General features: G+C 37.9%; 2 protein-coding genes across 2 annotated transcripts; both read right to left on the reverse strand.

Moving 5' to 3' along the window:
• Positions 1–482: 482 nt before the first annotated feature.
• LOC133995751 (probable serine/threonine-protein kinase DDB_G0269628) lies at positions 483–2,792 on the reverse strand. Its single transcript, XM_062435225.1, has 3 exons — positions 2,703–2,792; positions 2,400–2,478; positions 483–890 (listed from the first exon to the last, which is right to left on the reverse strand). Exons 2-3 carry the CDS (start codon positions 2,457–2,459, stop codon positions 483–485), a joined length of 468 nt encoding a protein of 155 aa, XP_062291209.1. The 5' UTR covers positions 2,460–2,478; positions 2,703–2,792.
• Positions 2,793–17,658: 14,866 nt separating this feature from the next.
• Positions 17,659–23,235, reverse strand: LOC133995752 (prostate androgen-regulated mucin-like protein 1 homolog). The gene is made up of 4 exons (XM_062435226.1): positions 23,186–23,235; positions 22,951–23,141; positions 19,529–19,607; positions 17,659–18,320 (listed from the first exon to the last, which is right to left on the reverse strand). Exons 1-4 carry the CDS (start codon positions 23,233–23,235, stop codon positions 18,239–18,241), a joined length of 402 nt encoding a protein of 133 aa, XP_062291210.1. The 3' UTR covers positions 17,659–18,238.
• Between the last annotated feature and the right edge of the window lie 1,399 nt (positions 23,236–24,634).

The following is a 24,634-nucleotide window of genomic DNA, read 5'->3' on the forward strand; positions in this document are numbered from 1 at the left end:
GCTATCAGGCTCAGTGTGACTGTCTGCTTGGTCCATGATAGAACTTCATGTTATCTCATTATTCAAGAAATTGTATTTAATCAAAATACTGTAAAACTAAAGAGAGAAGATATGTGATGTGGCAACCACAGTAATTTTTGAAGTCGCCATAAAGATGCACAATAGAAAAACTGATTCAAAATCTTTGTTTTTGTAGAAAAAATAAGTTTATACTATTTTTGGATCAAGCATGTTGTGGTCATTAAGGAAAATGCATCTTAAGGCACTCGGCTACAAATCATCTTGGTAGGTTAGTAAAACTGGTAGCTCATTTATTAAATTGACAACTTAAGTTGAGTATCTCTACTAATATCTTAACCTTCTTTATGTCCTTAAGTTAATAAATTCAGCAAACAATCATCTCATTGAGGTTTAGCTTTGCAGTTCATCAAAACTGTCAAATTCTTTACAGGAATGCTGCAATTAGCAGGAATTATAGTCTCTTAATTGTCTCCTCTGTTGATGGGCTCTTCTGTTGGGATCACATGGGTAGCACAGTGAGTCACATTACCGGGTGATGTGACAGCATCCGGTGTTGCTGGTGTTGCTGGTGGGGCTGTTGACCTTGTCGTTGCTGTGTCTGGTTCAGGGGTGAGGTTACCATCTCCTGATGTGCCAGTCGTCATGGCAATGGTGGTTGGATCAGGGGTGACAATTTCATCAGAGGTCTCCTCAGAAGATTCACTAGATTCACTAGATTCACTAGATTCACTTGAGTCTCGTGACTCTGAAGAGTCTCTGTAGCTAGAATTTTCGTCAGACTGCCTGAACCGCAAGTAATTCTCGTTCAGCCACCCCTGCATCAAGTCATTGTCTGCGATGTCAGCATCTTGATGCCTGCCCCTGCCAATCTTTGGAGGAAATATCAAATGAAAGACATGTCATTTTAACAACCCTGGCAATAGAAAAATGCACATAATCCAGCAATTGGTCCATTTGAGAATTCCATGAGACAACATCAAGGTGGCAAATGTATAAAGGATAAAATTAAAGAAGAAATATCTCCACTCATATTCTGTAATTGTTTATAGGCTGTATTCAAAACAGATTGTACTTGTCACAGTAGAAAAACATCACAGTAACATTAATCATGGCTCTGTTATATTCAAGTGTCTCACTAAGCCATGACAGTGAGCCAGCATGTACAACTTCAGCATCCTGAAACTGAAGTTGTTATTTTATTTTCCACACGTGCTTTTTTTGTGACATGTCAAACTTAATTTGGATTTCCCCACATACATACACGTATTTTTGGTAACGTGTAAGTGTCTAAGCTTCAAGCTTTTGGGCGGGCATTTCCCTTTGCAGTTGACCAACATTTGAATGTTGGCATTGCTTCGGGATGCACAGTCAACTTCATGGTGCCTAACTGTTTGGAGCACGTTATAGCCATGTAGAGCCAAAAACATCGGCCCTTTTATGCTGTTAGTTTTTTGTTTCATTTGCAGGGTTAATGTTAGCAATTTATGCAAACTACCTTCCACTTTCCTTGATGATACTTTTCAAGTATCAAGTTCAAGCTATTTCAACACTTGCTGAGTTATTGGCAACTCATACTGCCAATGATATTTTTTCTCACATTATACAAAAGGAGGGTTGCCACGAACATTGGCAATCTCATATGGGTGTAATTATGGGCATGGCAAAAGTACAGCTCAGAAAAGCTGGCAGAAAAGGGTAGTTCTGTAACCTCAACACTACTAAGGTATGTTATTCTTTGATCTGAATCACTACACACAGAGTAACTAATATACTGAGTCACTGAGAAATATTGGGAGCAGCCTACTCATAGATGGAACTAAGCAAATGTTAACAACATTGCTCCCCAGCAGGTTAACTGCTTTTGAGCCTGTTGGAGTTAAAGCAACATAACAAATTATGTCCATCCACGCAGATATTCCACCAATGAAATCACCAAAGCATGTATGAAATCATGAAATTAAATGACAAATGGACCAATAGATTTCTTGTTTACAAGTCAAACAATTTTGATGGCGGAGGAAAGGTGACATAATCAACAAAATCGTTAAGATCCTTGTCCTTCAGCTACACATCCTCAAGATGTTCATGTTTCATCTTAGTAAACAGTTTATAGTTTACATACAATTTAAAGAAGAATCTATATACCAAACAAATAGTCATCAATGCAATTGGCAGAATGAGGATCTTTTAACATAAAGAAAGAATTGTCTCAATGTAAAATAAACCCTTTTACAAAGTGCCTGTAAATATTCATACTAAAAATAGTGTATGGAACTGTAGCACAGGCTTGATAGTTGTAACTAAAGAAAGCAAGGCACAGTCAGAGAGAGAGGAGGAGGAGGAGGGCAGATTGATGTGAGGAGTTGCAGGTAACTTACCGACATAGCAGAGCATGTTGTAAGTATGACGATGATGATGGTGGATGTGAGAAGCTCCATATCTGATTGGTTCCTGTCTCTGAAGGAAGGAAGTCACAACAAAAACACAGGTGCTTACACACAACTAAGAACAAGACATGAGATGCTGAGATTTTCACCGCAGAGTTGTAATAACTTCTAAAACACTTGATGCAATTGAACTAAATAATAGACAGTTGATGCTCATCAACTCATAAACAGAGGATCGTACATAAATCTCAAAGAATTCATATGTGCTCATTAAATAAATTTAAAAAAACTTACCAGCTTTTTTTCTTATCTTAAATCCTGTATAAAAACAAATTGGATTCTGTATAGCTGTGATCAGTTACTGTCTCAGTGTGGAGAGATGTCTAACCTCCATCTAGACTGGCTGCTGCTCATATATGCTGGCAGGGCAGAGAGGCTGCGCTAAGGGGGGGGCATTGGGTAAGACTGGATTTCCCCAGTCTGAAGTGAAGGGAGGGGTGGGAGAGGAGGTTTACCACACTTACAGATCACCCAAGATAGTTATGTTATTATTTCACCCAAGAGTCATTTATTTCAACAACTACAGAGTTGTTTCACCCAAATAAAGTGCTCAAATGGTTATGCTCCTCAGTCTGCTTTTACATTAAAGATTAAAGGACAGGTTCACAATTTTTAAAGTCTGACACTGAGATTTTTCATGCCATGATCATTCCTCCCTTCCCATAAGTAGTGCTGAAGTTACAGGACTACCCTTTGCTGCCAGTAGTGACAGTCTGGACTTTTGCCGTTACCATAATTACACCCATATTAGAGATTGCTAATGCTCCTTCTATCCTTCTATCTCTTTTGTATAATGTGAGAAAAATTGTGGTTTAAGGCGTTTAAATGACTTGAAAATTAAAGGATGGATTAATTTTTAAAGTCTGAGGCTGAGGTTTTTCTTGCTATAATCATTCCTCCCTCCTGTTCATACTGTCCAATAGAAGATCCAGTCCAAATGAGTCAAATCAAGTAGATATCTTTCAACATTACTTTTTAGTGCCAAGGTCCCTCTATTTGTAACTATACTTCCACCACAGCTCAACAAAAAAAGCACTCTCAGAAAAAAGGGTTTTGTAGATATCAATGTTATTGTCTTGCAATAGGGTTGGCAATTCTGCATGAAGACTGAAGTGATACTTGTGAAACTTGTCATGGCGATGAGGCGATCGAGATGTAAGAAAGACGATGACGGAAGTCTGATGGAGGCAACAGTCTGCGGAATTTTACAGTAGAGTCAAAGTTGAGCCACACTTTGATCAGACTACTGTGTGTGTGTGTGTGTGTGTGTGTGTGTGTGTGTGTGTGTGTGTGTGACACCACTTTGCTACTTCATCGCACTGACACTTTCCCCCTTCCTCTCTTCCCCTCTTCCCCTCTCTCCTCTTCTCGTGAAAAAAACAAAACACATACAGCAGGGATGAATCATAAACAAGATGTATCATGAATAGGTTTCACGGAACAGACAGAAAATCAGAAAAGCACACTATTTCTGTTTTAACAACAAAGATGTGGTTTTTGATACTTAATTAGCAAACTAAATAATGACAATATTTTGTGGGTTTTTTTGTTTGTTTTTTTAACAGAATTCTGGCCAACTCATGCAGTTACATGAGGTTATTTTTCTGGGGTTGGTGAATCAACATTGGTTATGTGTTACTAAGTATGTTTGTGGGTGGGAAGATGGTGAAGATGCGTATCCTTTTCACTGCACTGGTTGTTTCGGTGACACCCAGTGATACCAGACAATCATCACTAGAGCTGAAATGATTAATTCCGTGAATCACTTAGTTAACCAACAAACAATTAATCTGAAAGTGTTTTGATAACCTTTTAATCTTAATCATTTTTGAGCTTGTGACAAACATTCCTGTATTCCTACTTTCAGTTGCTTTAGATTGCTTATCAATGAATGTGCTCATTTTCTTTTGTCTGGGAATGTATGGAATTTAGACAGTCTGTCTTTAAGACTTGGTTTAGACTGAAATACCTCAACTATTACTTCTACTGCAATTAGGCTACTGGATAGATTGCCATGCCATTTTGTACAGACATGTTCATGATCCCAGGAGGATGAATCCTACTGACTGTGATCTCCATACTTTTCCTCCAGTGCCACCATTAGAATGAGTTTTATGGTTTCAGGTAAAATGTCTTGACAACTAATGGATGGATTGCCACAAAATTTGGTACAGCCATCCATGGTGCCCATAAACTAAACTAAACTAAATTGACACACAATAGTGTACAGACATTCATTGTTCCCAGACTTTTCTTCTAGCACCAACATGACATTGACATTTGGGTGTAACATCTTGGCAACTATTGGATGGATTGCCATGAAATTGGTGTATAATGGTATAAACATTCAACCTCAGCTTTACTTACTATGTACTACTGTGTTTAGTGCTTATTGAAAACATTGCATTGCTGGACAGGAAAACCATTTAAAATTTGGAAAACCAAATAATTTAGATTATTATCTTATAGTAGTATTGCATGTCTCCAACAGCGTGAGACATTATGAGACATGAATTCACTTTCTTGTGTAAATACACCTTCATATCCAGTAAGTTGGCTTGAGTCAAAAATAAATCTGGAAACAGTTTCAACCGCACTAGATACACTTTACCGCATCCAGAGCAATTGAGGGGGAAATCCCCACTCTGGTCAAATATTACAGTCATCCAACAACAGTCCTTTCTCAGGCGTGGTCATGCACAGGAAGTGCTCATTTAAGGTTGTAAGTCAGTTTGGGCAAGTAAACCATTTTAATGGAAGTGGGTCAACTACCTTTGTCTACCTCAGTATGTCAGATGTGTCAAACACAGCACAGTTAAACTTTTGCTCATGGTTAAATTATAAACTAGAAATACTGCCTCACTGTTGTACGCCTCCCCCAACCAGTCAAGTTACAGTTTACATCCATGTCTGTCCAGACTCAAGTAATATTTGTATAGAAGACTTTGAAGGAATTAAATGTATAATGTGTATTTTCCTTGTATTTGTTCACATGCTTGGCCAATAAAGTTGATTCTTAACACAAAGTTGCAACTATAACAGTAGACAAAGCTTCAGATATGGATGTTGCTGCAATGAAGCTACAAATTCTAAAACATGGATGTTTCACACACATCTTCAACCCGGCAGCACAGAAATTCATTATAATCACCACAGTTTCAAGGGTGGCCCCAAACAGTGTGTCACCAATTCATTATCTCACCAATAATGGCCGGAAAAGTATTTTTGCATATCATCATGCTGTCACAGTGAAGTTTACCTTTGACCTTTTGGATCTAAAATGCCATCGTTTCATCATTTTATCATATTAGAAATTTGTTTTTAAAATTGTGTTAAAACTGTCATACTTAGTGTTTAAAATCTTTGAGTTATGGCCAAAAATGTGTTGCTAAAATGAGTAGTTCAATTTCTAAGTGAGTGTTTGTGCCAGATGTAAGGAAATTCCCTCCAGGCCTTCCTGTGTTCACCAGAATAAGAAGGATGGACAACATGAAAACATACTCCCACACAGAGGCATAAAAAATAGAAAACTCAATGCCAGTTGAACCAAGGTCGTAGGAGTTTACAGTTAAAGCTCTCTATTTTCGTTAACACAGACTTCTTCCTTGTTCTGTTTTAATGAAAGGAGCTTGTTATTTTCAGACATCATATGTAAAGTAATAAGTTAACTATAGCTTGATTGTTGATGCTGAGCATCTCCCACACAGTGTTGCTCAATGACAGCGTTACATTTCCTGAAGGCGGTGATGACATTACCACTCACAGAGCTGCCTCATACTGCTGTTGTTGAAACAAGTACAATGTTACCTACGGTGACAAAACATCTCAACATACTCTCATTGACTTGAACCACATCTTTTTTCCATGACACGTTTAATAGTGAAAAGAAAATCAATAATGAGAAAAATATTGATGAAATTACAATGTTTTGTTGCTGTATTTCTTTATTTTTCCCATACAGCCAAGTATCTTCGTGTGTTTCAAAGCAACACTTACTTTAATATATTTTAAATGTTACTGTTAACACTCCAAACTGATGGGTGAGAGTCTTTGAATGAACTGATACTTGCACTTTCTGACTAATATATGGTTTTCATTATGATGTATGAAGCATTCTGTCTTGTTTATAGTGGTCAAGGCAGTTGGCTGCCCACTTAGAACCCGCTTCTGACTGAGGTTTCTCCCATTTAAGGGGAGTTTTTCCTTGCCGCTGTCACCAGTTGCTTGCTCATGTGGGAATGTTGGGTCTCTTTAAATTAAATTAAAGAGTATGATCTAGACCTGCTCTATGTGTAAAGTGCCTTGAGATGAGTTTTGTTGTGATTTGGCGCTATATAAATAAAGATTGATTGATTGATCAAAGAGAGGGTTGTTCCTCCAGTTTATGAGATCCTGTGGTCCAATAACAGTGTACTAATTGTCATGATGAAAGCATCTTGCTTTATATATTATAGTTGCAATGAAAAACCCATTACTGTTATAACAGTGTACTTGACAAATACATGCTTCTTGACGGTCCAGTTTTGTGCTGCCATGGAATCGACAACCTTGCTGTCATCAACCTGTCTCACTTACCTTATCTGACATAACTCTGAAAGGTAGTGGCAGTGTGCATTCTCATAGTGGAAGTAATAATGATGGTGTGATGGAAAAATAATGACTCATGGCCAGTTAGTTAAGCAGTCTGTCTGGCAGACAGTGTTGCAACACATCCACCCATTGATTTGGACATTGTCTTGATCAACACATTTTCATCAGTCATCTGCCAGTATACTGGAGAAAACGCAACGATTTCATTGGTTTTGGTAACATTGTTTCCTGTTCTGACAGAGTAACATTGTTCTTCCACAGAAATTGTAGCAAGGTAAAAAGGAGTGGCTGGTCAACAAATAAAGTATAGGGTTTCCATAGAACGTCCACATTTCTACACAGGCTGTGTACTGTATTATGCCACAGATCAGCTGTTTGTCAGAAAGTGCTATTGCAGCATGATAGGATGTGCAGCATACGTACAAAAACAGAAGTTCTAATTTTGAGAAAATGTAATGAAAAGAATTGTAAATGCACAACGATGTAGAGTGAAATAAAATGCCTTTGCATAAATTAGATCAATAACATAAGCCTATTTAGCTTATTTATTAAAAGAACCCGCTCTAGACCTGTTCTTTTGTAATAATTCTTACATTTGTTAAATTATTTCGCTCTACAAAATCACAATCAATGAATAGTAATAAAATGGATGTAAATGTGCCCTTCAAAATCATAAAATCATTTTAAACACCATCTTAACCCACTTTTTTCTAAAACACATGAATGTGTTTTGGCAGAACTAAATCATCTTTGGCAATCGAGGTGAAGGAGGACAAAGCTGTCGGGACCTGCAGATAAAAACCAAAAAATGAGTCAAGTGCAAGGGGCCCTGAAGGTATTTAGTGTAATTAGTGGTCTAATAGTGTTCATGTCTGATGTTCTGCTTATCTATTCATCTTGTACTTTGAGTTTGGATACTTTGAATATTTTATAGCACCTTTTTAAAACCAATACAACAAACAAGACCATGGCATTTAGTCACTAAACACAAGATCTAATGAAATTGGACAGAGGACAGTGTCAACATTTTATTATAGTGACACCAAAGTCGCTTGATGAGGTCTCAATCTGTTGTTTCTTTGGGAGTTAACAAATACAGTATACAAATACAATATACAATACAAATACAGAGGTAGACCAGTAGTGAAATGAAGTGCATTTACTTAGGTCTACTACATGAACGTGTGTGTGTGTGCGAGTGAGTAAGTGAGCGTGTGTGTGTGTAAGCGAGGAAGATAGAGAGACTAGATGTAGCAGAGAGAGGGAGAAAGAGAGAGACAGACTGTGTGTGTATTTTGCTCTAATTTCATTCTTTTGTGCTCGTGTGTAAGAGGAAGGAAGAGAGAGAGACAGACTGTGTGTGTGCACGCGAACGGTTGAGTGAATGTGACTACCATAGTTCCTTACTGATATCACAACTGACAGCAGATTTTCTGAGCATGCAGTATTTCATTGTTCTGGATTGTTTCAATAATAATAAACAAACATTTGCATAGAGCAAGTATATGTATCCACTCCCATGTTAATAAGAGTATTAAAAACTTGAAAAATATCCCTTTTAAAGCACATTTAGAAAAAAAAAGTATGATTAATCGTGAGACAACTCATAACAATCATGTGATTAATCGCGATTAAATATTTGAATCGATTGACAGCCCCCTTAAATACATTTTAGGTACTTGTACTTTCTTGACTATTTCCATTTTATTATACATGATACTTGGTTTCCAACCTTTTTGACCTCCCATATACAGTCGGTACTTGTGGTTCCACATCACATTTCAGATATCATAGTAACATCAAAGAGACATTTTTCCTCCAAACTTCTCTCATGGTTTTATTTCAATTACTATTCAAATAATCCTAAATTTAATTTTTAAAAAACAAACAACAACACTAGAACCATTAGATCTAACAACCCCTTAGATTTATCTTGCGACCCTTTTGGAGGGGCCCAAATTCTCTGTACCCACTGGATAAAACTAACTAATAAAAACAAAAGTATTTAATAAACAGTCAAAGAGGCTGATTTTTTTGCAAAATAAGCAATTTTATTTTTAATACTTTAAGTAAATGTAGCTGTTGTACTTTTACTGAAGTAGACTTTTAAATGCAGGACTTTTACTTGTAATGGAGTATTTTTACATCATTGTATTGGTACTTTTACTTAACCTTCGTGTCGTCCTCCCGGGTCAAATTGACCCCGTTTGACTGTTCCTTCTTTCCTCCCTTCTGTCTGTCCTTCCTCCCTCCCTCCTTCCTTCTCTCTCTCTTTCCTCCCTCCCTCTCTCTTTCTTTCTTTTCTCTGTTTTTCCTCCCTTCCTTCCTCCATCCCCCTTCCTTCCTTCCTTTCTCCCTCCCTCCCTCCTTCTTTCCTCCCTCCCTCCTACCTTCCTTCCTTCCGTCCTTCTTTCGTCCGTCCTTCCTTCCTTCCTTTCCTTCCTCCCTTTCTTCCTTCCTTCCCCTCCCTCCTTCCTTCTCTCTTTGTTTCCTCCCCTCTACCTTCCTCCCTCCCTTTCCTTCCTTCCTTCCTTCCCTCCTCCCTTCCTTGCTCCTTTCCTTCCTTCTTCCTCCCTTCCGTCCATCCTTCCTTCCTTCTTCCTCCCTTCCGTCCATCCTTTCTTCCTTCTTCCTCCCTTCCGTCCTTCTTCCTCCCTTCCTTCCTTGACTCAAGGACAACAGGAGGGTTAAGTAAAGGATCTCAGTACTTCTTCCACTACTCAAGTTGAATCACACATACAAACACACATTCCAGTCAACTGTCTTCTCTGTGCTGTGTGTCATACATCCTGGTGATTAGTGACACCTACTGGTGATAAAAATCAGATGCAAGCTAGTAAATGAATGCAAACACCTTACATTAAACCCAGTTTAACTGGATACTCATTGATCATTGATGAGATTTTGATTATTTATTCGAATCAAGTGATGCAGCAGCAGTTCAGACACTGAGTACTGCAAATCACATTTACAGAAAGGGACATCTACACAAGTAAGCTGTGTGGATACCAGATTTCAGTATGAGTATCAGCTTTAGTGAAAGCATTCATAATTTTGAGTATGCTTTAAGGCATAATGAGTTGCTTGTGTTTGTACGGTAGTTAACATTCAATCATTACAAGTTTCAGTTCATTTGAAAAAACTCCCTAAGGTACTAGATATTTGATTAAACGTAGATATTTGACCAGGAGTGAGTTTCTCTCTTCTCTACACAAGTTAATATGATAAAACATCTACTAACACTTCATACACCACTGTATCACTTATCTCTTTTTGCTATTTAACAGGTCCCGAAAACATTCATAAGGCTACATGTTTTCAGACTCTACTCGTGCTTATAATCCAATATGTGAAGAAAACCAGATGTGGTGAAACTTCAGTGAGCAGGAAAGTTTCAGAGAGGCAATGAGTTACCAGTTGTTTTCCATGTAATGAAACTGCAATTCAGACAACAGTTTCCGTTCTGTTAGTGTGTGGGTGTGAGGTCTTGAAGGTATCAGAGTTTGTTGCCCTTGATTGAAACTGATATGTTTTTCCATTTTACCATTAATTATGTTCATTAAAGTTAATTAAAAGCCACAAATCATGTGTTGTAGATATGTTAAAATTGTTAAAGAAAAATGCAATGGAACAGTTTTTCAAGTTGGAATTCCGAGTTGGAAACTCTGTATGGTGGCCCACACAGAAAACATGAAGCACAATTACCTTCTCATCACTTTTTACTTAATGTAGCGTTTGTGTTGTGAAACATGCCCTAACAACGTTGTAGCTGTCATTTCCATTCTTGATAGAAGAATGTTTAATAGAAGTCTTTGCGAACATGTGGTACTGGTCTACTCCTCCCGCCTCTCTTAAAGTGTGCTAAGCTGGTCCTCCAAACCTTAGTGTGCTGCAGGGGTCCATGCTGTCCTGAACAGATGCACTGGGACACATTTAGACTGGAAGTCAGGAATACCGACTCAGAACTATTGACTTCTGACTTTCAGTGGATTGCAGCATAAAATATCTCAACACCTATTGGTCATCCCCTGACTTTGTAGTCATGTAGGGCCATCATCAGATCAAAATTTCAGCTTGTCTATACTTTTGTTTGAGAGATTCTCAAAGGATCAGGAGGACTTGCATGGCAAGCTTTTTGCGACCAATGGACACAGCCAACAACGTCATTAGGCCAGTTTTAGATAGCTAGCTTGTCTTTTTGTACTGTAGAAGAAGGGAAATGGTGGGTAAGTCTTAAACTGTTCTAGAAAAAACAAACTTTCTACAGCAAAGGGGAAAATGCAGTAAAGCTGTTAATCAACCTGCCATGATTTTTTATTTTATCTCATTCGTTTTGATTAATTGGGGTTTCAACAATGCAAAAATATTAAAATATAAATGTGATAACGAAAGAAACAGATTTGTAGCAAGTTAACCTTCCTCCAAAATATATTATATCTATTATGGATAATCATGCAAACATAACTTTTAGTCACTCAGATTTTGAAAACCACATTGACGGATGCCTTCAAAATGTTTTTAGTGTTTTATAGTTTTTCTCCCATTTCTGAGTCTGTTGCCCAGCTAGGGGCTTCCAGCAGCTCTACTCAGTATGTCCAGGGAAATACCACATAATGAAGAAGACTCAAAGCCATTGTAATTACTAGACAAACATATAATTTAAAAAAATACTGAAATATGTCAAAGGTCAGCTGCTTCGGGTCAGACACATGGCCCTCGCCTTGTAGGTCGTAGTGGTCCGTCGAGTGTCTCACTGTGGTTTGTGACTAAATGCCTGCAAAACTAATGACGTTTCCATCAGTTTCTGCTGTACTAGAGCAAATATTAGCGCATGCTTAATTAAGATGGTGAACATGGGCTGCGTCTGAAATCACTCCATTATTCACTCATTCACTACTCACTATAATAAACACAGTTCAATCAATAGTGAGCAGCAAATCAAGATTTCAAGATTTGTGTCATCACCATCAGCTATAGAGTCACGCTACGGTAGTTTTCACATCTTTAAAATGTGGAGCATTGCATTGTGGGAGTGTTACCAGAAAGTGTTAATGCCATGGACACTATTTTTTTTTGTTCAGTTGTTGGTACAGTGGATATATTTACACAATCAGCATTCAGACACTCAAATAAAATGGCAGAGGGTAAATGTAGTGCACCATATAGTAAATAGGGGGTGATTTCGGACACAGCCATGGTATGTTAGCATTCTCATTGTGAGCATGTTAAATTAGCACTTAGCTCAAATTACTGCTGTGCCTACAGCCTCATAGAGCCACTAGCATGATTCTTAATCTGCTTCAGACCTGTAAATGATAAGCTAAATGCACCAGAATCTGAGCATTTAACTGAAACAAATGACTTTAGTTGTAAAAAAAAAAGACACATTTTCTACATTTTGAATGCATATACATGTGAATTATAATATTTTGTTAATAATATAACAAATTGATATTGAGAGAGAATGTGATTATAGCATTTTAAATGGTGTATTCTTTGTCTTGTTAAAGCTGACTTTGTTTTAGGAGTGGGTGTATCTGTTTTGTTAGATGTAAAAATCTACAGCACATGAGCTACATCTCTTCTGTTGTGTTTGCACTGCATGTCATCAGAATGTGGTTTCAGACTGCTGTGAGCGTTCTGCAAATGAGTTAGAGGGAGAGAGAGGAAAAGGCTTCTTCCTGTTTCTCAAAGTCTGGCACGTCTCTGTGTAATGAGGGCGGAAAATGATTCTGAATATTCACTGTGCTTCACACAAACAACATCACAGCCAGACTCCTCCTCTCATATCTCTTGTTTCCCTTTTCTTCTGCCACTTCTTTTATTGAATGAGATGGAAAATACATGACTGACAGCTAAATATAAACACTCAGAAAATATATGACTGAAGTCAACTCCCAGCTTACTGACAGAAAACCGTGCTGTGTGGTCTGTAGTCTGAGCTGAGGTCAGATCTGTCAAATATAATGACTACAGGCTCATTTGTCGCTTTTATATTAATAGTCTTTTTAAAGCTAATATTCTTCATAACGCTGTATTTATTTGACAGGTCACAGAGCACCTAGATCAGGTTGTTCATTCATTGAAATATAAGTCCTTGTACAGTATATCATGGTGGAGTTTGACTACAGATACAGATGTTTCTTATGTAAAAAATGGTCCCACCCTTCCCCTCGGTGTAATTATAAAGAACACACACACTCGCTTCTTAGAGTATTTAGGGCCTGATAATGACAGTGCAGCAGCAGAATCTGCAGCCTCTGTTATTAGTGCCGCTGCCCAGTAATGGTGACAAAAAGGGAGACGAAGTGCCAGTGGCAGAAAGTAACCAAATTACACTTAAACACGGTACAATTTAGAGGTACTTTCATTTAAGTACAGCATTTGAGTGTTTCCATTTTATGTTCAATCATACTTCTACTTTGGTAGATGTTTGAAATACTTGCAGCAAATCACGTTTAGCTAAAGAAAAGCTAAATTCATAAGTAATAAAAAGCACCCTTAGTCAATTCAATACATTAATAGGTTTTGTGATTATAGCATCACTTGGTCTGATATGACAAGTAGCTTATGGTGGCTAATGTTAGCTTACTTTTGCTTTCTATTGCTGTGTAACTGACAATACTAAGTCAGTTTTCTGACTTTATGATCCTGTCTATTTATGCTGTGGTTATTCATGTATTTTAACATGTCACACATAAATATTTATGTGGTTTTATCACAAACATAAAAACCAGCAGTAATGTGATGCAGGCCAAAATGTGAACACAGTGTGTCCTCAGTCATTTTGTATTTATAAGTTGATTGGAAGCTGATGAGCAGTCTGAGTTAGTCACATCCAGTGTATATCTGCCACATTTACAGTCTTACAGCATAACATTCATCAGACAGTGTTTCCCTATTGAGCTTTGGTGGAGCTTCATATTAGCTTCAGATCAACTTTTAAATACATTTTTGCACAGAAGGACAACTGTGGATTTTGTCCTCCATCACTCACATTGTAAGTGCATTATTAAACGATTTTCTAATGGTTTGTATGGACAGGAGGAATGATTACAGCATTATGAATCTGTCCTTTGAATCTCCATCTTACCAGATAATTTTGGTCTATTATTGACTCATAAAGGAGTGTATATTACAAGTGCAACAACCTTGCAGTTACATTATTTAAACATGGAGGCAGTCAAGTGTTATTTATTATTGTGATATATGGTGAATTCTTTATAAATATTATTTTATGACATTAATTTGTAGAGTTCCTATAATAGGGTGACTTTTATTGGAAACAGACACACTTATGTTTGTTTGTTGTTGTTTTGTTTTTTTGTTATCTTGTACAAATACAAACCAAAACAAAATTAGACTTTTCAGACGTGGAACTTTCTGGAATGATGGAGATTCTTTTGGAAAGCAAAATATTTGATAGTCATATAAAATACAATGTATTGTTATGGAATACACTACCCAACTACAATTTTAAAATGCTGCTTACACATCAATGCATCAGTAGTGATATGTAATAATAACAACATATTATGTTAGAATGAACAGTGGCTCTTTGTATATTAATGGGTTGGCATGACTGTGTTTGCAATTTTAGACACTGGGTGTAGATGGAGGAGTAAGTTGGGAGGTTGGAAAAATATCACACGGTAGCTGGAGTGGAGTTAAATAGGAGGAGAGAAGAAGAGCGTGGGCAGGAGAGGAGGATTTAATGGGAAAGGGTTTGCAATAGAAGAATGGGAGCAGTTACGATGCGAGAGCAGCGACGACAGAACTGTTATTAAAGCTTCTACTAATAAATGCTCTTCAGCGAATTGAGGAGCAGAGACAAAGACATTGAGATGAAACTCAGCATCCATCTGTGTTTTACACACACTCTGTGTTGTTATGTCATTTTATTAGTTTCGCATGTTTTTCAAGCAATAATTACAGTTTCTGTGCTTTTGTATACAGATAGCTACTGCAGTTACTGTGGATAACACAGAGCTGAGAGTTTCTGAATATTGTGGTGCTCTGCTGCCATTTTTCCATTTTCAATATCATTTTTAATGACTGTAGAAGTTGTATGTATATTGTGTATGTTGTGAGTGAACTGTGAATGGATTATATATAATTATTTTAATCTTTTTTTTTTTTACCCTGATCATTTCTCTAATGCTGCAACTTATAATTATTTTCATTACTGATTCATCTGTCCATTATTTTTTTCAGTTGGAGGTTTAATCTTTAATCTTTAAAGTGTCAGAAAACTGAAAAAATATACACCACAATTTCATAGTCCATATAATGTGTTCAAATTACATGGTTTGGCTGATCAACCTGATTTAATATAAATATAAAACAGAAGAAAAACCTTCTCACAACTGAAAAGCTGGAACCAAAGAAAGTTCAGCACTTTTACTAGATAAATGGCAATGAATAATTATCAAATGTATCGTTGTACATTTCATTAATCAATAGGATCATTCTTTCAGCACTACTGTGGCCCAAGGTAAAATATCAATTTCAATTAGGTTATCATTACGTTTTTTGTGGATATTCATGGTCTGCTGAGGAGAAATCTTGATGTTTTTTGTAACTTCTGACCTTTTGTTTTGCATTATCTAGCAGTTCTACTTGTTCCTCTGAAATATCCAATCCAATGAAGCTGATATAATGGCCTTACTTGACTACATCCCTGCTCCACAGAGGATGAACCCTTTTGGTTTTAATGACCCCATGACCTCTGCCCTGGCACCATCTTCAGGACAAGCTTCATATTTTTATGTCCAGAGAGCCTGAGGAGAATCATGTCCAAGAGTCAGAGGAACTGGACTTGTCTGTACAGTATGTCAATTGTTAAATCATTACATTTATTTATAAAAAAATATCCAGTAAACATCAGTATTTAAGTCTTAGAAGTATCTCAGAACCGTATCAGAATCTACCAACACATGGAGCCCAAACCCAACGCCCAGTGTCATATGCCATTTGTCATCTGAATTTCTTGTAAATGATTGTCACAGGGATTCATATTATTTTTTATCACTTTTATTTCACAAAAAATGTTGTACAATATCTATATTACACAATGCAATTTAGTCAAACCATCCAAACTGTTACATAATAATTCTTCACCTGAATGCAAATAAACAGTACTGTAAATACATTGCAACCTGAGCTGCGAAGTGCAGCAAAATTACACACAAACCCAAACAAACTCCACAACCATTAAAAAACTCACTCATAAATAGTAATTAAAATTGATCATTGACACTTTTCATACACCACATTATTAAGGCCACGCTTTACATAATGGCCTTTTCCCAAAAGCTCTGACTGGATTTAGAAGAGCTTTATTCTAAAATGATTGGTGTGAGGAAATGTTTTGTTTTGGTCCCTCTACATGAAGGTTAAAGGTGCAGAGCAGCACTTGGAGCAGGTGGATTCAGTGCTTTTAGTAAGATGAATACAAGGGCTTGAAGACAGTCTTAGATGGGGAAAATACAATTACAGACTAAATGAAGGAAACCTCGGAAATGTTCCTCAAATAAGTCTCTTTTCTGTTTTGTTTTAGCTGCTAACATCTACATTAAGGCCACGCTTTACATAATAATTGACCTTCTGTGTTGCCTGAAAATGTCCAAAATGCCTTCGCCTTCTAAGTGTATGTGAAAGCAAGCACCGGTTCTCACTTTTGTACTTACAGTATAAATGCAAACAAACTGTCAAGATTAATGTTTCAATTTTAAATTGAGAATAGTGCTGCACGATTAATCTGTCAGCCTGTGCAAATATATAACCGCTAAAGAGACTTTTAATCGCAAAAGAGACATTTAAATTAAATTCAATTTAAGTGTGTACGTGAAAACGTTTGGTCATCTACACACCATGCGTGGAGATACTTCACAGACTGCTCTCAGTGAAGCCTGTGCAGTGCATGGTCACATGACTTGCCAGTGTGCAGACCACAGACCATGTGCAAATGGAAGCTAACGAGCGGGCTGACACTGAACTGGTGGCCGAAAAGACCACAACCTTACATGGTGATATTTTGGGTTCAAGCTCAGCCACATCGAGCAGAAAGAGGTACTCTGTAAAATATATAAAACAAATGTCTGTATGTCACGGGGCAATACAACAAATTTATATCAGCAGCTTAAACAGCACAAAGTAAAATATGAATGCATCACATTCAAAGGGCTAACTACTAAAGAGACAATTTATGACCGGCCTGTAAAAAAAAGAAAACACAAACTGACTTCATAACATACTTCTAAGCAAAGGACATGATGTCATTGTACTAGGTTAGCAAAGAGGGACTTCAGAAAATGATCCAGACCTGAGGATCACACCGACGACAACATAGCCTTGGGTTTGAAAAAGGCATTGGCTGCATGTGACCTGTGTGAGGAACGTCAGGTCAATATTACATCAGATAACTGTACTAGCTGTGTGAAAGCGGTGGAGCTTCATCAATGGACATAAAATTCACCTTGCTATTGGTAAGTTAGATTCTCAAAATCATCAGAAATTTGACACTCATGATACCATTTTGTTTATCATATCGATAAATAGATTTTGTATTGCCAGACTTCAAGCTACATTCAGGTTAAAAACTGATAATGAGACAGATATTGCATCATTTCACTGTTTTAAGTAAGGTGCCTTTAAGAACAATCCATGATTAAAAACAGGGAACTTATTGGTCATGACGTTCATCGACTGTAAATTATTTGCATGTTGTGGTAAGTATAAAATATGTAAATCTAAGCGTGGATATTGTAATTTTCATGTATTCATTTTTCAAATGCTTAGAGTTACCTTTTGGTCCTTCTTTTATGCTTTTTTCCACTGTAAAAAGATCCTGGTTCATATAATCCACTCCTTTTTTATGAAAATATCAAGTGAGATTCTCTCTGATCTCTATTGACCTGAGTAAAACTGCAATTATATCTGCTTTCATGTTTCCTGGGCTGCTTGTACAGAAGAAGAAAGAAAATACAGTCACAATTACTTTTCCATTTTCCAACTGAGTGCAATCAAGCTATCAGGACACATGTCACAGTTTTAAACCTGACTGCCCCAAACTAATTACACACACTTTAAACACTCTTTATTAGATTGGCTCTTTCTGCAGACTTGAGGACTTTGTGTTTTTGGAGTCATCTCTAGTGTCGGAAGTCCAAAGTTTAGACCTAAGGGTCATACATGGGGTTGGTGAAGTTTCCCAGAGTATCAACGTCAGTGTTGTCCATGAGAGGGCCGTAGGATGACCGTCTGGATTAGTACATATATAGAAGAAATTGTGGAAAAAGTAATAGAGAAGATAGAATGAGTGATGAAGTTGGTAGAAGTTGAATGGAGAAAAAGGAAAGGAAATAAGCTTGGTTGAAACACAATATAGGACATTTCAATATTTTAAAACTTAAGTTTTTAAAATCTGAATCTACTTTAAACCAAACAATTTAAATACTAAATAATTGTCATCATACTGACTCAAGTTCTACAACATTGTACCTCAGTTTGACAGGGAATATATTCTCTAACAAAGATTACTGGACAACACTCTAATTTACAAAAGGATAATGGTAAATTAAGATATACAAATCACTACTCTTTTGATTATACCAACATTTTAAAAGTGCTGAACAATTTCAAACAACCCCTACTCGTTAAATGTACTTGGTTGAATGAACCTGGTTGTGAACAATTTTAATGGAATGACTGAGAACTATAGATGCGTGACAAATTAAAGGGATATCATTTACAGGTCTGAATGCTTGACCCTTACAGTGATAGGATCTGGTGGCTCTGTTATGCTGTGGGGGGCATTTTGCTGACATGGTTTAGGTCTACTTGTCCCCTTAGAGGGAAGGGTCACTACAATCAATACAAAGTTGTTCTGAGTGATCACATTTATATGAGGAAACATTTATATCCTGATGGGAGTGGTCTCCTTCAGGATGACGACACCCCCATCCATAGGACATGATAGGTCAATGAATGGTTTGTGATGATGTGAATCATATACTGTGGCCTTCGTAATCACCAGATCTCAACCCAGTGGTACATGTATGGGAGATTCAGATCCGATTTGTTCAACAGTGCTCTCCACCACCATCATCAAAACACCAAATGAGGGAATATCTTTATGGTGTTCATCCCTCCATAGAGTTCAGAGACTGTTGAATCAAAGCCAAGAAGCACTGAGGTCGTTTTGATGGCACCTTACAAAGACACTTTCCTTTCCTTTAATTTGTCACCCACCTCTACTTTGCTGAGTAACCAGGATGCTAAAAAAGTCTTTGGTTTTTTTTAACTTAATTTTTCAGCACTATGAGCTTAACAAACACAGATAAAAAACAAACAAAAAACCCTGAACAAATACGACCAAAACTCTCTGCAGTGTTTTGGGATAGTTGTGAACTATGCTTTTAAAAGACGGATGAATCAGTAAAGCAAATGGCCATCGCATGAGCTCTTACCTGATCCTGTAGTAGTATAGCCCAACTAACACCATAACGACAGCTACGATGAACACACATACAATGGCTGCAACACTTCCTGGAGAGAGAAAGAGGGAGAGAGGAAATAAGTCTGTTAAAGAATTTTAGTCCTGCTTATATTATGTACAAGGTGTTTCAAAGCACTGCCTCCTTCCTAAATTTCCTCCCTGATGATCTTGTCTCCTGTGACATATAACTTCCGTAATTTGTACATCTCAATGCGGTCTGGCAAGGGTTTGGTGAAACTTTTGGGGGGCATAGGACATTCGATATGATAGAAAATATTAAAGTCTTAACCTTCTTGTTGGTTTGTCAAACTCTTTGGTTACTCTGTTGATAACTCTTAGACCTCTTTTAGAGAAGAAAACTGCAAAGGCTAATAACAGTCTTTGTGAGGGTGTAGTTAGGCACAGCAGTGACTATGCTCACCAGGTATAATTATTAACATATTCAACCATCTTAGTTTAAATTGTTAGGATGCTATCATATACAAATGAAAACTAAACACAAAGTACAGTTGAGACATTTAACACTTAGGGAACATTATTGGCTTAGCATGTACTAAGTCATAAAACAAAATACAAATTGAAATTTCGACATGATGATGCTAGATGAAATGTCAGGGGATCACCAAAGTTATAGAATTTATCCAGAGGAGGAAATATATTCATGGCAATCCATCCAATAGCTGTTGAGGCATCTCACTCAAAACCACAAATGTAAACTTCATGGTGGTGCTAGATGAAAGATCAAGGAATCACCAAAGTCCTTGGGATTCATCATTTGGGCACCATGGATATCTGTACCAAATTTCTTGGCAATCCATCTAAGAGTTTGTGAAATAGTGGATTGACAGACCAACCAACAGTCTGTTTGACATTACCAACATGACTAAAAACACAGCAGCTGTCAAATCTCAAATGCAGATACAAAATATAGTTAAAATTAGAAAAAAAACTTAAAACATTCCCAAAACTACTGGATCCTTCTTTGCTGTAGATTTACAAGATCATGAAAAAAATGTAAATCAAGGTGTGGCTTAAACATTTGTTCCTGCCATCCTAGGGTATCACAAGGTTGCACATTATGTCATCATCTAAACATGCCTCATAGTTCCCTGATTGTTCTGAACCATACCTGTGTGACAGACTTTAATCTTGTTCACCTGGTAAATCTCTAACTCTTTATCAGGTAAGACTGGACTTGCAGTGACCTTAAGATAATTCCTTTTCCAGCAAACTCAACTTTGTTGCTTTATTTTTAATTAGTAATCACCTTGGGGGAACTGGACCAAACATACTGCTGAAAGTCAGTTTTTTTTTATATCTTTGTGAAATCGTATCTGTACACTGAAGCCCAGTAAAATGTGCAGACAGTCAAAACAGAATTCAATCATCTTCTTGGAGGATCTTTAAACAACAAATGTCTACTTACATGTAGATTATCAATCACAAACTCATCATGGAACAAAGCTATTTGATATTTGAACCCACTTGATGTCTGGGCTGAAAGATAACAGTTTGCTATAGGTGGAAGACAGGGGTAGGGAAAGTGATTTGGTGCTTAAAAGTAATTCCTATTCAATTCCGATATACGCATAAAATGCCCCAAAATACTATAAAAAACAGAGGGAGAAACCAGCTAATCAACTGTTGAGCCGATTGCAGCTGAGTGAAGGCTCACTTAGTGTTCTGACACTGGAGGACAGAGGCAATTTTAAGGCAGTGTCAACAAAAGTAGTACAGTGACTAGGTGTGCCAGATTTGAGCAGGACAATACATCACATGGGAACCTGGGATTTTAGGGCAGTGTATTTTTTAAATCTTTAGGGATTTCAGTCAGCACCAAAGTTGTGGACAGACCAGCATTGCCAACCATGGATAAACATTAAAGCATGCAAGAAATTAGCAAAACCTGAGTCAAAAACACTTTCACTTCTTGAAAGTAGGAGGAGATATTGACCCTCTAAAAGTCCCTCCAGATTCAGTTCCTGACTGTCAGTTTCATGTGGTCAAAAAGAGTAGCTGCATGACATATATAAGTGGTCAAAGTCTAAAAACACCATCCTAGCCATAAAAGTTATGAGTCAGATGTATAATCAGATCTAATAGATGTCGGTAATGGGGTTATCTTCACAGTTTATGCATGAGGGACAAAGTACAATCTTGGTTGGAGAACAACACCTAATACATGTGGTTGCATGGCAGACGTGTAAAAGGTAGAAAGAATGGGTAGATGTAAAGAACTGTTAAACGTCCTTATCGCGTCTTGAAAAAAAAAAAAGGTGTGACAAAACGAGGACTCCAAACAATACATACATGGAGTTCGAAAAACAAGGGCCAATCACAGAAAAGAATGTTTATCTGTAATGAGTGGCTTGTGCTGTTACAGTAAATAACACAGTGAGAATGGATGTCATTTAAAGAAAACAGGTCAGTGGTTTTATTTTCACTCACCTGACAGCAAAGTAAACAAGGAAGTATAAGAAGAAACTGTCTCGCTCACATATTAACCACGGATTGACACAACGCTGAAGGAGGTCAAAGAGGGGGAGGAACAGACATGCATATGTTTGATTTCTTAAATCAGGGAAGTGCGTTCACCTTTGTTGAGCTCCTTTAGGTGTAGTGTATTTGGGGCAATGTATGTGATTTGTCTGTCCCTAAATGTGAGCGTCTCCTAATATGACAATTCATATCAGATTTACATGAGAAACATATTTTTGAGATAACCTGCAGTTTATTGGCAAAATATTTTGACAGTACTTGTATAAAAAAAGTTAATGAGTAACTGGAACATCATGAGCTCATTTGTAAAAGTCCAGAGGGACAGCGTGAAAATGACTCTTCACACTGATCTGTGCTCCTGGTTTGTGTTTGATGTGGTGTCATTCTTGGTTATGAGAGAAAGTACTGGGATTCTACTCAACAGTTTCCACATTATACTGTAGTTTATACATACCTCTCAGGTGTTGCCTAAAGCATAGTTTTGTCAAGAAACACAAACAGCAGCAATTAGTCAACTGACTTTTCTGCTTTGTCTGTGCTGAAACTAAAACTTGTGCTGCTGTCCATTTACCTCAGAAGCTGGAGCTGGGAATAACGTCACACTTGAGTTTGTATCGTACCAATTTAGAAGTCAGAAAACCAGTTCTAGCCAGGTTAGCCATTGTTATCAATACCAGTTAATAAAAATGCATTTCATTGTATTTTGAGCATACAAACACAGAACCAGATAGAAGTTGGAAAGTGCTGTGTGTACGACTGATTAAATGCTATAGTCACGAGAAAACACTTCACGGACTAATTTGATCAGTTTATTAGAATACCCCTCCACCCGCCAAAGAAAACAAACAAACAAACAAACACACAAACAAAAACAACCCTTTTGGTTTTGCGTACCTGAACTCAAAGCCTTGGACTTGTGTGACTCCTCAACCAGTGTGGTTGTTTTGGTGGTGCTGCTGGTGGTACTGGTGGTGGTACTGGTGGTGGTTCTGGTGGTCTGGGCGGCTGTAGAGGTGGGGGTGGCAGTGTTGCTGGTGGTGGGGGTGGTACTAGTGGTCTTGGTTTGGGCAGTGTTGGTGGTGTTGCTGGTTGTTTGGACAATGTTGGTGGTGTTGCTGGTTGTTTGGACAATGGTGGTGGTGTTGCTGGTTGTTTGGGCAGTGCTGGTGATTTGGGCATTGGTGGCAGTGCCGGTGGTGTCGGTTTGGGCGGTGTCCGTCTGGGCAGCACTGGTGAAGTCAGTGGTGTCCGTCTGGGCAGCGCTGGTAAGGTCAGTGGTGTCCGTCTGGGCAGTGCTGGTGAGGTCAGTGGTGTCGGTTTGGGCAGTGCTAGCGGTGTCCGTCTGGGCAGTGCTGATGGTGTCGGTTTGGGCAGTGCTGTCAAAGTCAGTGGTGGTGTCGGTTTGGGCAGTGCTGATGGTGTCGGTTTGGGTAGTGCCGGTGGTGTCGGTTTGGGTAGTGCTGTCAAAGTCAGTGGTGGTGTCGGTTTGGGCAGTGCTGATGGTGTCGGTTTGGGTAGTGCCGGTGGTGTCGGTTTGGGCAGTGCTGCTGGTGCTAGGTGTTATGATAGTGGTTGATGTTGCCTCAGCCGATGTGACAGATGTGGAGAGGGATTCAGTTTGTGATGAAGCTGTTGAACCTGCACTTTTGTCGTCAGGGCCAGCTGTTGTTAGGGTGGCTTGTTCAACTGTAGAGGTGGGAGGCGTTTTGCTGATTGTATGCATTGGACTGGTGGAATCTTGATAGGTGACAGTAGTCTTATATGTAGCTGATGAAGCTACAGTATGTTCTGCTATTGCACAGCAGAGTAATAGACCTGCAAATTAAGACAATATATGTTACTTGTCCAAGTTCATTGTTAGCACATTCCTTCAACAATGTGTTTCAACACACATAAGACCATACATTCTTGTTTCTCTGATCGGCTCAGTTTTATGCTCCTTACAGTCTTTAGGAAGACCATAGTAAAGTCCTCATGGTCTTATCTGTTTTCTTTCTGTTTATTCATAGGCCACTCAGTCCATTTTGTTTTAAGTTGATTGGCATTGATTGAGTTGATTCCTTTACTTTGTTGCATTGCTGTGCTGCTGTTGTACTGTGGACCAAAACAACTATTATGCATTTTAATGTGTCATAGTTACATGCAGGCACTGGGTCAGCCCTGGATTAAAATGAATCAATCACACATTTATGTACAGTTAGCCTTCAAGCTCAAAACAAACCGTGTTAAGACTGGAGTGGACTGCTGTGTAGCAGAATAATTTTAAAGTTCGAAACCTTCAGGACAAAACAATTGTACATTAAGATCAACTCCAAAATCCCAGAATCAGACATTTTGATTTCAAATAACAGTCAAAAAACAAGAATGGCAAGGCACAGACTGAAACTGGCAAAACAACTGGGAAAATGTAAAGTCAGTCAACTTCATGCTAAAAGCATACCATACTTGGCTAGCAGGAGTGTTATTGGTAAATGAAGCCAGTCACAAGTCTAAATAGGTAAGGTAAACCTGCAGTATTCCCAGCAAAACGGACGGTGCTATTCATATTATTTTGGAATTACATATGACACACACACAT

The sequence above is a fragment of the Scomber scombrus genome, chromosome 15, assembly GCF_963691925.1.
Source record: "Scomber scombrus chromosome 15, fScoSco1.1, whole genome shotgun sequence".
Lineage (NCBI taxonomy): Eukaryota > Metazoa > Chordata > Actinopteri > Scombriformes > Scombridae > Scomber > Scomber scombrus.

Bases quoted from the DNA above. Each gene is read 5' to 3' on its own strand.
- LOC133995751 (XM_062435225.1), bottom strand. From the start codon at position 2,459: ATGGAGCTTCTCACATCCACCATCATCATCGTCATACTTACAACATGC. The intron at 891-2,399 runs GTAAGTTACCTG...TTTCCTCCAAAG, and splicing joins CAACATGCTCTGCTATGTCG to ATTGGCAGGGGCAGGCATCA.
- LOC133995752 (XM_062435226.1), bottom strand. From the start codon at position 23,235: ATGCCCAAATCACCAGCACTGCCCAAACAACCAGCAACACCACCACCA. The intron at 19,608-22,950 runs GTACGCAAAACC...TTCTCTCTCCAG, and splicing joins GTCCAAGGCTTTGAGTTCAG to GAAGTGTTGCAGCCATTGTA. The intron at 18,321-19,528 runs GTAAGAGCTCAT...GTACTAATCCAG, and splicing joins CTATACTACTACAGGATCAG to ACGGTCATCCTACGGCCCTC.